Source organism: Solanum tuberosum, unplaced genomic scaffold, assembly GCF_000226075.1.
Source record: "Solanum tuberosum cultivar DM 1-3 516 R44 unplaced genomic scaffold, SolTub_3.0 scf00134, whole genome shotgun sequence".
Lineage (NCBI taxonomy): Eukaryota > Viridiplantae > Streptophyta > Magnoliopsida > Solanales > Solanaceae > Solanum > Solanum tuberosum.
Window position 1 is genome coordinate 1,208,735 of NW_006239062.1, and position 13,237 is coordinate 1,221,971.

The 13,237-nt window shown below is 30.9% G+C and overlaps 1 protein-coding gene across 1 annotated transcript; it reads right to left on the reverse strand.

Annotated features, from left to right (window-relative positions):
* Positions 1–523: 523 nt before the first annotated feature.
* On the reverse strand, positions 524–10,575 carry LOC102598518 (ABC transporter G family member 25). The gene is made up of 3 exons (XM_006351855.2): positions 10,358–10,575; positions 9,195–10,056; positions 524–1,831 (listed from the first exon to the last, which is right to left on the reverse strand). The coding sequence occupies exons 1-3, from the start codon at positions 10,487–10,489 to the stop codon at positions 810–812; spliced, it is 2,016 nt and encodes a 671-aa protein (XP_006351917.2). The 5' UTR covers positions 10,490–10,575; the 3' UTR covers positions 524–809.
* Between the last annotated feature and the right edge of the window lie 2,662 nt (positions 10,576–13,237).

Genomic DNA, 13,237 nt, shown 5'->3' on the forward strand with positions numbered 1-13,237 from the left:
CCAAGAATATTTAAGTTTATTTTTAAAAAATAATTTCTCAAAATATTTTTTATTCATAAATCAAACATTAAAAAATCTTTTTCGAAAAAATTTTCTACTTACCAACCAAACATGAGAAAATAAGTCAAAAATCTACTTGTTTACCGGGAAAACATTTTCGTTCGTACCAAACACACCCTTAGCTTTACTTCTCAATGACTTCTATCACTTACTATAATTTTCCACTGCTATATGGTAATTGATGCCCTCGGGTTTTTCTCTTAGGCGTCGTTCGGTTGCTGGTAAAGAAGCAACTTATCCATGTATTAATTTATGTATAAGTTAAACAACATTTGATAGCTAGTTAGAAAAATAAGTTGTTCATATATAAAATTAATAACATGCTTGATTTGTAATTTAGAAATCCACATAACTAATACATATATAAGTTATGAGGAAATTGACGTATTTTATGCAGGATGGAAGATGATATATGTAATACTTGCATTACTGATACCCAATGATCACGTATAGAAATAAGTCATAAGAGATGAAGAAATTAAATTTCCATTTCATTGGAGTGAAACTCCTGTTTTTGAGTACCATTAATTGTACTCAATATGAGTTACAACAATGAATTCTGGCCTTTCACCAGTTTTAGGTGCAAGTGAATTACAACATCTCTCAGGACTTTTCCCTCTTATAATACACTTTGAATTTTCCCCAGCTTTGTCAGTCACAGTACTCAACAACTATATATACTATTCCACAAAGCTAGATAACACATTTCATCATCTAATAAAGTCAGAAACTTCCCATTATCCCTTTCTTTATGCTCGAATTCGCCTCAATGCAAGGTAAGCGATTAATCGATATCCAACAAACATTATCAGGAGGATTCCAAGGCTCATGGATGGATGAATTTGGCCCATGATATCTTGTTCAATGAATTTGCAGTTAGCTCTGTCACTTCCTTGAATATGTGAGCAGCCTAGCAAGTCTGAAATTTCCTTGCCTTCGCCAAATTGGACATCGATAAGTAGTCGATAACTGTAAAATGTGGTTGAAATGTACTTGATCCAAGCTAGACAAGCTGGTACTTTGTGTACGTAGAACCCTCCCGTTAGAACAAATGCTAGCATCGTGACAGTGATCACGGTTGAAGCTTGTTTAGCATCCATGATTATAGCTCCAAGAGCTAGGCCGAGGCCTTGTGACACTATCACGTAGCTCAACAGGACTAGTAGTGTCAAAAGGAATGCCAAGAGTTGTGGCTTTAGCCCGGCCATCCAATACGTTATGGTAAGAAACAATGTAGGCAAGATAAGGTCCATAGGTAGATCTCCAACAATTCGCGCCATGAAATAAGAGGAGAGTGTGTACATACCCGAAGCCCTTTCCTTCATGAATATAGCACGTTCTTGAGGGAACGCGAAAACAGCATTAAACGATGGGAAAACACCCCAAAAGATGGAAATGAAGAAGAGGAGGCCAAGCCTGTCCTGTATATCCCTATAATCAGAATGCCACCACATTGAACCAGCTAATAGAGAGGCTGCAATCACTTGAAAGACTCTCAAATAATTGAACGTCTCGTGTCGTCTTTCCTTTAGCCCTCTTTGAAGGAGAATGCTAAATTGATTGAACCAATTGGAAATGCAACTTGTGCAACTTCTTTTAGAACTAGAACAAGTATAGGTTCCCTTGTTCATGATTTCTTTAGGAACTATGTTGGTTGCTTCCAAACAAGCTGCTTTCACCTTTAGAGCTAACACATTGTTGTAAGTGGATATCAAAGTTTGTTTTACATTAGGCTTATCTTTCTCACTTACTCCATCAAACTGGCAAACCCCTGCATTGTTCCAAGTTTAAGCTTTAGTCCGAATTCCAATGTAAAAAAGAACTTTAAGATGTTTAGTCGTATAGTTTAACTTCTATACAATGACAGAGTTTTAACACTTTCAAGTCACTTAAAACAAGTAATAGTACATAGTAATATAAAAAATGAGACAAGTTACCTGCTACACTACGTTAAAAAGATACTGACAGGATAAAAAGATTGTCTACACTATCCATGTATTTAAGTTACATCATTTTATTAATAAACAAAAACATAGTTTTTTCGAGTCTTAAATTTGCTTGTATACCACAATTGATATGTCTAGGTTCTAGACAATGTCAATCCTTGTTTTAGATATTCAAAGGAATATCACATCATAAAATTAAAGAAATTGCTAGTTGCAAGATGGTCATAAAGCCATAAAGGCAAGGTACAGTTACAAAGAAAACTACTTCTCTAGTACTCCCTCCGTCCCATTTTATGTGGCAACATTTGATCGGGCACGGAGTTTAAGAAATAAATGAAGACTTTGAAATGTTTACCAAATTGCCCTTTAAAAAGTAGACTCATTTTTCTCTCTCCTCATAAATGTATTGGAGTATTATTTTAAGATTAAGTGGGACCAACAAGGATAAAAAATGAATTGTACCTTTAAATACTTACTATATAAGGAAATGTGACGTTCTTTTTGGGACTGACCAAAAAGAAAATGGTGTCACATAAAATGGGACGAAGGGAGTACTAATTATTGTGGGGGCACCCCCTAATAAAGACATCTAACTATTCAAGTATTTGATAATAAATTTATCAAATCAACTTAATCCTGTCAATAACATAGTCATACTTCCCCAAATTGTAAGCTACTTAATGTTACAAATGGAAAAAGTAGATATGTATCTTTAAAGTTAGGACTATAAAAAAAACAATAAAGTCATGTTACCACTCAAAATTATTTTTACAAAAAGAAAGAAAAAGGCTTTGTATCACATAATACAAAGTGTATTTTTAAAAGCAAAACAAAAGAGACAATTAATTAATTAGTTGTACTAGCTAGCAAGTAATAATAATAATAATAATAATAAGTAGTATTGAGGAAGTAATTAAAGCTGTCCAATGTTGGTGGCAAAGGGTGGAAGTCCACTAAAATAACATAATGCTCTATTACTACTATTGATAAAAGGGGCCACCATCATCTCCACTACTTATTTTTCTTCTTTCACTATTCACAAAAACACACAAAAAAAAGTTTAATTTGGTGGGATGAATCTGAATGCTTATTGATTTGCAAAGGACCCTAACACGTGTTGCTATTTCATAAACTTGTTAATATCAAAAGAAAAGTAGAACAAGAAAAAGAATTGTTCTTGTTGAATAAAGGAAAGGAGGTGGATAAAAGAAGAAAAAAAGAATTCTTTATAGATCAAAGATGCCTATCAATTTTTATTTTTATTTTGCATTAAAAGTGAGGCTAGGTTTGAGTGTGACAAGTGTATTTCATCAGTCTAGCTTAAAGTGTATATAATTTAGACACATTTATAAATCAAAAAGTTATCAATTCTCTTTTACTCCATATGTTTCGTGATATAATTGGTAGTTCATACTTTATTGTCTTCATACTATTCATGGATTTACTTTAAGGTAGATATGGACTTTCCAAGAAGTTATATTCTGGTTATACCTATAATAATTGAACTAGCTCTAAACTATTTCAATTGCTTCACTTAAATCATAGTGGACTTCTCTATTACTGCTATTGCATAACATCTATATCTGTATAGAGAAAGAAGTTATCAACTAAGGTGCACTTTGACCATGTGCCACTACACTTAAAGGTAGTCAAATGATTATGAAACATTGAACTTATAAGTGAACATCATTAACAAATTACTCTAGTCTAGATACAATGAAATTGGCCAAGGTTTATAAAGCAAGAAGAATCAATTCACATTAGCCCCTTAATATTTTGGACCAAGAATAACATCAATTTTTATTTTATTTTATGTAGTTGACAAAAATATCATATATTATGAACTAATGGTGCTAAAAGTAGAGAAGGGTTGAAACTATCTCAGCCAATAAATATAAAAATCCTTGGAGATCTTGATGCTAGCTTTATTTTCCTCAAATGTTTTGATCCATCAGATAAAACATAAAATATACACATCCAAGATTTCCAAGAACCTTAACCATAATGCCTACCCTCTTAGCCTATCTAGTAAACAACAAGATAGCAAACCATGTGCTATTCTATTACTATCCCATTATGAGTATGACACCCAACAACACATGGAGGGATCCTACAAACTACACCCTCAATTTAATTGTCTTGCTACTTTTTTGGTACGTTCCAAAAAGAGTGTCTCTTTCTATATATAGTACGTTTTTCACTTCTAACATTCTACAATACATTTTTTATTTAAGATCACAAGATTCAACAGTCTTTCGTTGTTTCTTAAACTTTATGTCCAGTCAAACTTAGATACTTAAACTGAATCGAAGGGAGCGAAATTTATATTATATATGTCTATAGGTAAAAGTTGGAAAGGGTGATGGTGGAGTCATTAACGAAAAGCATATGATTAAATTAAGGAAAGATTCATGTGGAGCCCAAGCTAACTCAACAAAGTTTAGGAAGAGAGTTTTGAGGTGCTTTCTTTTTCTTTTCCTTTTTTGGGGTGGGGTTAAGTGCTCATGTGTACCAATTTAATTGGTCCCATATTATATATGGATGCTAATCTACGCAAGCAATGTTGTCACACTTCTCTAATTTGATCCATGTTATCAACATGTTGTCCAATGAAAAATCAAATAAAAGGAGCAAAGCTCATTTTATGTTTTGTTTAATATTCTAAAGTATTGCATATGCATTATGACCTCAAAACTAATATTAAAAAGAAGAAAAAAAACAGGTCAAGGTGGTGTCCAACAATAGTTTGTATGCTATATTTATTACTTAGAACTATAACTTTTAGCTTAGTGACATGTCCCCACACTAAACTATTCTTTGAGAATATTATAGGAAACCAAGAATCATGGAAACACCCTGCAATGACAAAGCCTCAAAATCCATAAACAAGATTTACAAGTACTTTGAACACAAATTTTCTTTCAAGAATGGATTGTCAATATTCTTAGTGGAGTATGACCCAATGTTGATAGAACCCCTGACCCCAAAACCAGAAACAAAATTATTTGATATTGAGACAATTGTTGTGTTGCACTTTTTTTTTTCATGAGTGATGTCCGGAGTCAATTTATTTGCATCTCGATTATTTCAATCGATGTCAATTGTTATCTTCCATCAATATACGTATAAAGTGATTTTATCAACAAAAACTTAGACAGATGGACAAATCACCTACGTACTAGCTAGCTAGTATTATTTGTTACTATCAAGATTCGGACCCTGGTCGCTAAGGTTTGCACTTACTTAATTGACCACAAAGGTACTTAGTATGACTTATTGGAAGGTTGACTATCTCTAAATTGTGCTCCTCCATTGAAGTAGGGAAAAACCACAATTGGTACAAATCCTGCACAAAAAAAACTAGCTATATATGTTCTAAAGTATTGAAAGGATGGATGGCTATCTCTTGAATTGTACTACTCTACAAATAGAGAAGGACCACATATAATCCTGCACCTAAAAAAACCTAGCTATGCCATTGGACCATTACCTCTTATGTTCATGATACTCTACTCCTTTGATTACTTAACACAAACATAAATTGACATTTTCTTAAAAGCTTAACCAAACAAGATGATGTTTTCTACAATAATGACCAATGACGATGCTACACTTGTCCAAAGGGAGTTAATTGATACCCTTTTGTCAAAAAAAACTTGGGAATGATTTACCATATGTTACTTTTTACTTTCTGAATTCTCGTAATGAAAATTCTGACTCTGCTTCTAAGTCAATACGACCATATGTCAAGTTGAAGTCCAATTATTTTTCAAGGTCATTCATATCAAGAAATCTTTTGCCATCATGTTTCCCATAATCTTTCAATACTCCATGATGATAAAGTGATGGCTATCTAAGAATTTACTCATGAGATATTAAGGGGAGCCACAACAAAGAGCAGCAATACAGAGTTAAAAGATTTAAGAACTCTTATCAAGATAAGCCATAACATGTCACTATCAAACTCTTTCAAATATAGATAGTCAACTCTGAAATAACAAACCTCTTTCTCTTTGTTTTCTGTTAAAAAGCCAATTTTAAGGGCCCGTTTGGCCATAGATTTCCCAAGTAAAACTTGGGAAAAAATTTGGCAAATATTGTTTGTCCATACACTTTCTCATTATTTGGCAAATTTTTTTGGCAAATAACCCAAATTCCCAAATACTAGTTTTTTCTAGTATTTGGGCCAAATCTCATTATTTGGAAAGTTTTAAAAATTCAAATTTAACACCAAACTTTTATCTTTTACAAAAACACTTTATTTATTAACACCAACCAACTCAATCAAATCTCCATTTGCTAACTAACTCAATAAATAAATTTTTCTATTATAAAGAGCATACATGTACAAGAGCATACATTGCAATATTTATTTCCTTCTGTTTTCTTCTTCTTTTTCAAATTCATATTAGTTGTATTTTCATTATCATGATTTGTACTAATCTTTTTTAACGATGCGACTATTTACTGTAATGATGCTTTTTGATTTGTTGCGGAAGTCATGAATCTTGTTACGCGACATTTCTATTTTGCTATGTAATACAAATTTATGGTTAGTTTTGATAGTTTTAAAAACTTATGGGCATAAGTCATATTTCTTAAAAAATTGAAATATATTTCCCAAATACTATGGCCAAACACATGGTGAAATTTCACCCAAATCTTCACCCAAATAATATTTGCCAAATATATTTGGAAATCTATGGCCAAACGCTAGCTAAATATAGGACCTAGTACTGAAGCATCCCTATCAAAGTAAAGTCCGTTAAGGTATTTGTTCTTCAGCAATTAATTCATAATCAAGAATGCCATAACACAACAACTACAGGGTCCACTTTGCAAGTACTCCCTGTTCTGTTCCTTTTTAGCGCTTTTCGAAACTAATTTTTAAAGTTAAATCAGATTATATTAATTCAATATTTTAAACTAAAAATTTAGATCTTCAAATGTTAATCAAAGTTCTTATCGTTTGATTTTAAAAAAAAAGAAAATTATGACAACTAAAAAGGAGCGAAGAAATATATAAATTAATTAAAAGGGGTCCCATCTTTCCATCAATGGTTCCCCACGTTTGAAAAAATAGCAATTAGCATCAAGTACTTTTTAGGAATGATTTACCATATTAAAATGATTTCTCAGGTGTGTTTGATTTAATTAATTATAATAAATCTATTCCAATAATGCCGTCTTATTTTCTTCTTTTTTATGCAAATTATAGAATTTTAGAATAAGGTTTGAGTTGAAAGGAAAAAAAAAAGTATGGCCAACTAGCATTAAAAAAAGTAAAAAAGGGACACGTGGAGGGTTGATATTTGTTTTACCTAGTAGCTTGTTCCACCAATTTTAACTTTCTCAAGATTCAAATCTTAGTACGTACCTAATTACCTATGATGAATGTTATCCACTGAAACAAAAAGTTACCAACTTTCCATTAAAAATGATTACTGTCACAATCCACCACGACCACTTAGGTAACGTAACGGCTCGTTTAGTCGGAAACAAATTATTTTGAGATTAATTATCTTCAAATTAGTTTAGAATTGTTATTCAGATACAAATAATATTATAATTTCGAAATAAGTTATTTTACAATTTTGTCCAATCAAACATGAAATAAGCTTATCCTAAAGCTAATCCCGAAATTAATTACCTCTTATTCCTCATACCAAACGGATCATTAATCTTCACTTAAATACAAGTTAATTTTCATAGAATATTTAGGTTTCTCTATCTCATATTTTCTGAAAATATGCTTGTTAATTAGTAGAGATTCATTACCTTATTAGAATTGACAAGGTAAAATTTTAGCCCCTCTTACTTATACTTAATATTGCTAGACATTTTGTCTAAGTGGTATAAAATATTATTTTATTTTTAAAAAAAAAGATCAAGAAGAAAAAGGCTTTTAAAAAAAAGATATTTTCAAAAGAAAAATAAAAGATATCAAAAAAATAAATCTATATAGAGTGAAAAGGAGAAAGTGGCCCACATCTACTTTAGGACCTTTGGATCAGTTTTGCATACCTTAATACTCCCTCCGTCCACAATTAATTGTCATGGTTTCATTTTTTAGAGTCAAACAATAAGAACTTTGACCAACATTTTACGATGTATATTTTCATCATATTGATATGCAAAAAATTGCAACTTAGTACTTTTCGTATAATTTTTGAATATCTAATTTTTTTTAAAAAAATATCGAATTAACGTAATCTAATTTAACTTTAAAAATTAGTCAAATTGACTTTCGAAAAGCGCAACATGACAAATAAAAGTGGACAGAGGGAGTAGTTAGTACCAAGTACAGCTGGGTGCTCTTTAAACTAAACTTTTTGTATAGTGAGTAGTCGAAGTAACTTCCAATTTTCAATGTTTTTAACATTATCACCAATTATACAACCAGCTAATACCCTTGGAAGTTGATATTTTCTAGTTGTCACACCAAAAAAGAAATTTCAACTTCCCTAGTCACACCAATGGGGCCCCTAAACCCTAATTAACTCGTCCACATTCTATAGTCTTAATTTTGACCACTAATCACCTTAATTATCTTAATCACCAAAATATTGTTCTTCAACAACCTTTTCTAAGGATCGAGAAATCTCCGAGAATGAGTGACGCACAATTTGAAACTTAGTGGATAATAAATAAAATGTCCATCTATTTTTCTCTGCTTAAATAACAAGTACTTAATTTTTATATTTTTTATATTAGTAATACATACACATTTGACACACAAATCAAATGTTAAGCTCTTATCACTAGACCAAAGTCAAGAGACGTACTTCATAAACTGACCATCAATCAATCACTATGCTCTCATTATATAATAAGAAATCAATCAAAACCACATCTTTTGTAGAAATTATGTGTAGTAACCCTAAATAGAATTCAGACAACATGTACATGACACAACACCTAATTAAATCAAATTCAAACATCTAATACTATTTCCACTATTTTAAAAATAAATAAATATTTTTTCTGATAATTTTTTAATTTTAACTTTTCACGTAACATTTAAGATATTTTATCCTGACATGTTAAATTCCGTGTCAATACAAAATCAGACAAATAAATTGAAAACGACAATATCACCATATTTTGTCCAAAAAAATAAAGTAGTTCAAAAACATGCTTCTACCATATATTTGAGTATATAGATAATAGACAAAAGAGAATACGTACCATTAGCGAGATCAAGGAGGAAATCAGCTGGATTCATGGGAAAAGATGGAGAAAACCCAACCGACTCAAAATAACTCATAGCTTCATTTCCTTTTCCAAAATACAAACACCTCCCTTCCGACAAAACCAAAACCGAGTTAAACATTTGAAAAACCCGGCTCGACGGTTGGTGAACCGACGTAATTATCGTTTTCCCCTTTTTCGCTAATGACCCCAGTGTCGACACCAACCGGTAAGCCGCTGTAGCGTCTAGACCGGACGTCGGTTCATCCAGTATAAGTAAACTCGGGTTTATTAACATTTCATGAGCTATACTGACTCGCTTTCTTTCACCGCCTGAAACTCCACGAATAAAGCTGTTTCCAATGATTGTATCTTCACATTTATTGAGTCCTAACTCGGTGATTACCGAGTCAGTGACGGTTATTTTTTCATTCCGGTTCAGTGAGTTGGGTAACCGGAGGAGTGCACAGAAGATTAAAGTTTCTCGAACCGTTAAGTGTGGGTAAAGGACGTCGTCTTGTGTAACGAACCCGGTTCGTTTTAAGACTTGTTTGGTAAGTTTCCGGTTATTCGCGAGGATTGTTCCGGTGTAGTTGTGTCCTTGGAGTCTTCCTGCAAGTGCATTTAGGAGCGTTGATTTACCACTACCTGATGGTCCAAGAACGGCTAGGATTTCACCTGGTGAAACCATGCCGGTAATTCCGTTCAAGATTGTACGTTCTTGATGAATTACAGCCGTTTGATTCTCTATATCAGATGATGTGGGCCCAGCGCTAGTTGAAAACATCTTTATTATGTTGTTGCTTCCACCACTTGTTGATTTATTCTCAAGTTTTATCCTATAACTTATGTCCATGAACTGCAAAAATAATTCAACACCATTATTATTATAATAGACACGTCAATTTTCTTCAAGTCAAATCATGTTTAGTATTATTTTTTTCGACTTCACTCTCCTACTACTCGACTCCTACACTAGATTTTTATGTTATTCTGATCACTTTAACACGAAGTTTAAGAAAGTAGAAAATATACAAAAAAAAAAAAAAAAAATTGTTTAGTTTGAAGGACATACATGAAATGATTGTTTAGTTTCAATTTATCTGACCTGACACGAAATTTAAGAAAATAAAGAAGCTACTGAGAAAATGATGGTTTACCTTGAGGGTGATAGGATAAGTAGAGGAAGACATGATAAAAGGGAAGTCTTTGTTTGTTTCTTCTTCCATTAGTGTTGTTGTTGTTGTTGCATTCATTGTTGTTGTTGTTGTTTCTTTGCTTGTAATAGGCATTTGTGTAGTTTCTTCTTTCTTTTTTACGAGGAAAAGGAGGGAGAAAAGGCAAATTATAGATAGAAAGACAAAAGGAGAGAGTGAATTAGAATGGATGAAGAGGAACTAAGAGCTCAAGGGAGATGCTCTATTTATTTGCTTCTAAAGAAGTGAATACTTGCCACGTCATACTAGGCAACCCTATGGGGGTATGCTACGTGGCACTTGGATCTTATAACCACCTGTACTTTCTTCTTTTTCTTTAGTTTATTTTACTTTTTTAAATGGGATGAAAAATGGGATGCGGGGTGAGTGGTGGAGGAATGCTTTTCTCGATCTTATTTTAGCTGTCGTTTTAATTTTTTTTATTTTATTGAGCAAATAATAAGAAATATAAAATATATTTTTTTATTTATTAGTTGTAGATATTTTTGTTAAATTTAGCAGTCTTAAAAAATAACTTTTAATATTAATTTTTTTGAAATAAGAATTATTTTGAGATAATTTTGTATGTTGAAGTGACGGTGTACATATAATAGAGGGAGTATAAGTGGAAGTGAGAAAGTCCGCCTTTTTTAAGGCCTTATTATTTTCTCCATTTCAGTTTTATTTTTCAAAAAATAATATTTTAATTGTTCACATGATATATTTAACATATAAAATTAAAAAAATAATTTGGTACAATTATATATCTTTAATTATTTTTTCTATCTCAATTTATGTGATGTAATTTCACTTACCAATTTATTTATTTTTAAAAAAAGAAATATCTCTAAAATTTATGATTTAAAATAAATCATAGATATTAGTAGTTAGGTATAACTAAAGATAAAATAAATATTTAAAAGTTAAATAATTACTAAATATTGAAAAATAGTCATTCTTGGACTTTGATTAAATTAGAATAGAGAAAAATATATAATATTAAGACTACAAAAATCATTTTTTTAAATTTTGTTAAAATTTTATAGCAAATTAAAATCAGTCAAATAAATTAAAACGAAGAAAAAATAATATCATCCCAAACTTCCAAAATCTCTCTCTTTTTTCCTTTTTACATCTTCCTTAATTAAGAGAGAGAGAGAAAAAGATAAGTGCGTAATGAGTGATCTAAGGAAACATAATGGACGGGGGGCTATGAATGAGAAGATTTGGGTGTTGAGTGGGTTAAATAAAATAAAATAAAATAAAAAGTGAATTTCAAAAGAGAAACTAATTTACCAGTGTGAGGGAATAGTGTTAATGGCCGTTTTTTTAAATTATTTTTTATAAGAAAATAAACAGAGAAGAATTTAGCAAGATTGAAGAATGGGGTGGGGAAAAGAGAGGAAAATTAGAGATGATAGTTTTGATAATATATAAATTGTTATTCAAAAATATTTTATGTCTGGTAAAATATATACGATTAATGTTGAATGAGGTGTATTAATAATTTGTGCATTCAATCATCTTTATCTCTTTGTCGAAAAATTATATTGTATACATAGATCAAATTTTGGTTTAATGAATATATATATGTATTGACACCTCTTGACACAAGTTAAAAGTTGAGAAAATTTCAAAATATCAAAGATAATAGACATAACAAGGTTCTAGCTATAGTTTTGATAATTACGCTCTATAACTATAGTTTCGTTTGCTATGGAGGCTACGATTTGTATATTTCGCTTGCCCGTCGTATATTTCACTTGTGAATATACAAATAGGGCAAGTATATACACCTGTATTTATACATTTAGGAATGTTCAGAACCCCATTTGTATATTTCACTTTCCAACATACAAACATGGTAATTTATTCAAAAAAAATCATAAATCGTATACAAATTGCTAGGGTAAGCATATACAAATTCTGGATTTATACAATCAAAAATATAATTATACATATTCTAGATTTATACCATCAGGAACCGGGAACTGATTTATACAAAATATGAATTTATACATTAGGAAACCGAATATTCGCAAAACTGTAGTCACAAATTAAAAATAATCGAAACTATAGCTATATTACTAGATGTTTTCCATTTCACGTAATTTTCCCTTAAAAGTTTAGTGTAGTGGTAACAGTGTTGCGAATATTCCTTAAGGTTGTCTGTTCTAGTTCTACTAGCCTCATGATTATATTTCCTACTACAACCACTGACATTCCTTAATAACAATCATGGGTTCGCTACTATGTGCATCAGTAATATTTGTATTAGTTATCAAAGTTGAAAAGTTGAAAATTTTAAAAATAGCAAAGATAATGGACATAATAAGACTCTATAGCTATAGTTTCGGTAATTACGCTCCATAGCTGTAAGTTTGTTTGCTATGGCGGTTGTGGTTTATATATTTCGCTTGCGAATATACAAACAAAGTAAGTATATACAAATTTTATTTTTATACATTTAGGAATTTTTCAGAAGTCCGTTTGTATATTTCGCTTGCCAACGTACAAACATGGTAATTTATTAAGATTTTTTCATAAACCATATACAAATGGTTAAATAAACAATTTTACTCCCTCCGTTTGCTTTTACTTGTCATTTTTGAACTTCACACGCCCATTAAAAAAAATTGATATGAATATTTTATGCATACTGTCTCTATTAATTGATGTTTAATATTATCTTGAAAAATAATTTATGGAATAAGTAATTAATGTCAACAATCAAAAATAAAATATAAAATAATATTTTATTTTATTCTTAATATGTTAAAAATGATAAATACGAGTGAAAATATTGTTTTTACTAAAAGGTATATTATTATTATATAATTTGGT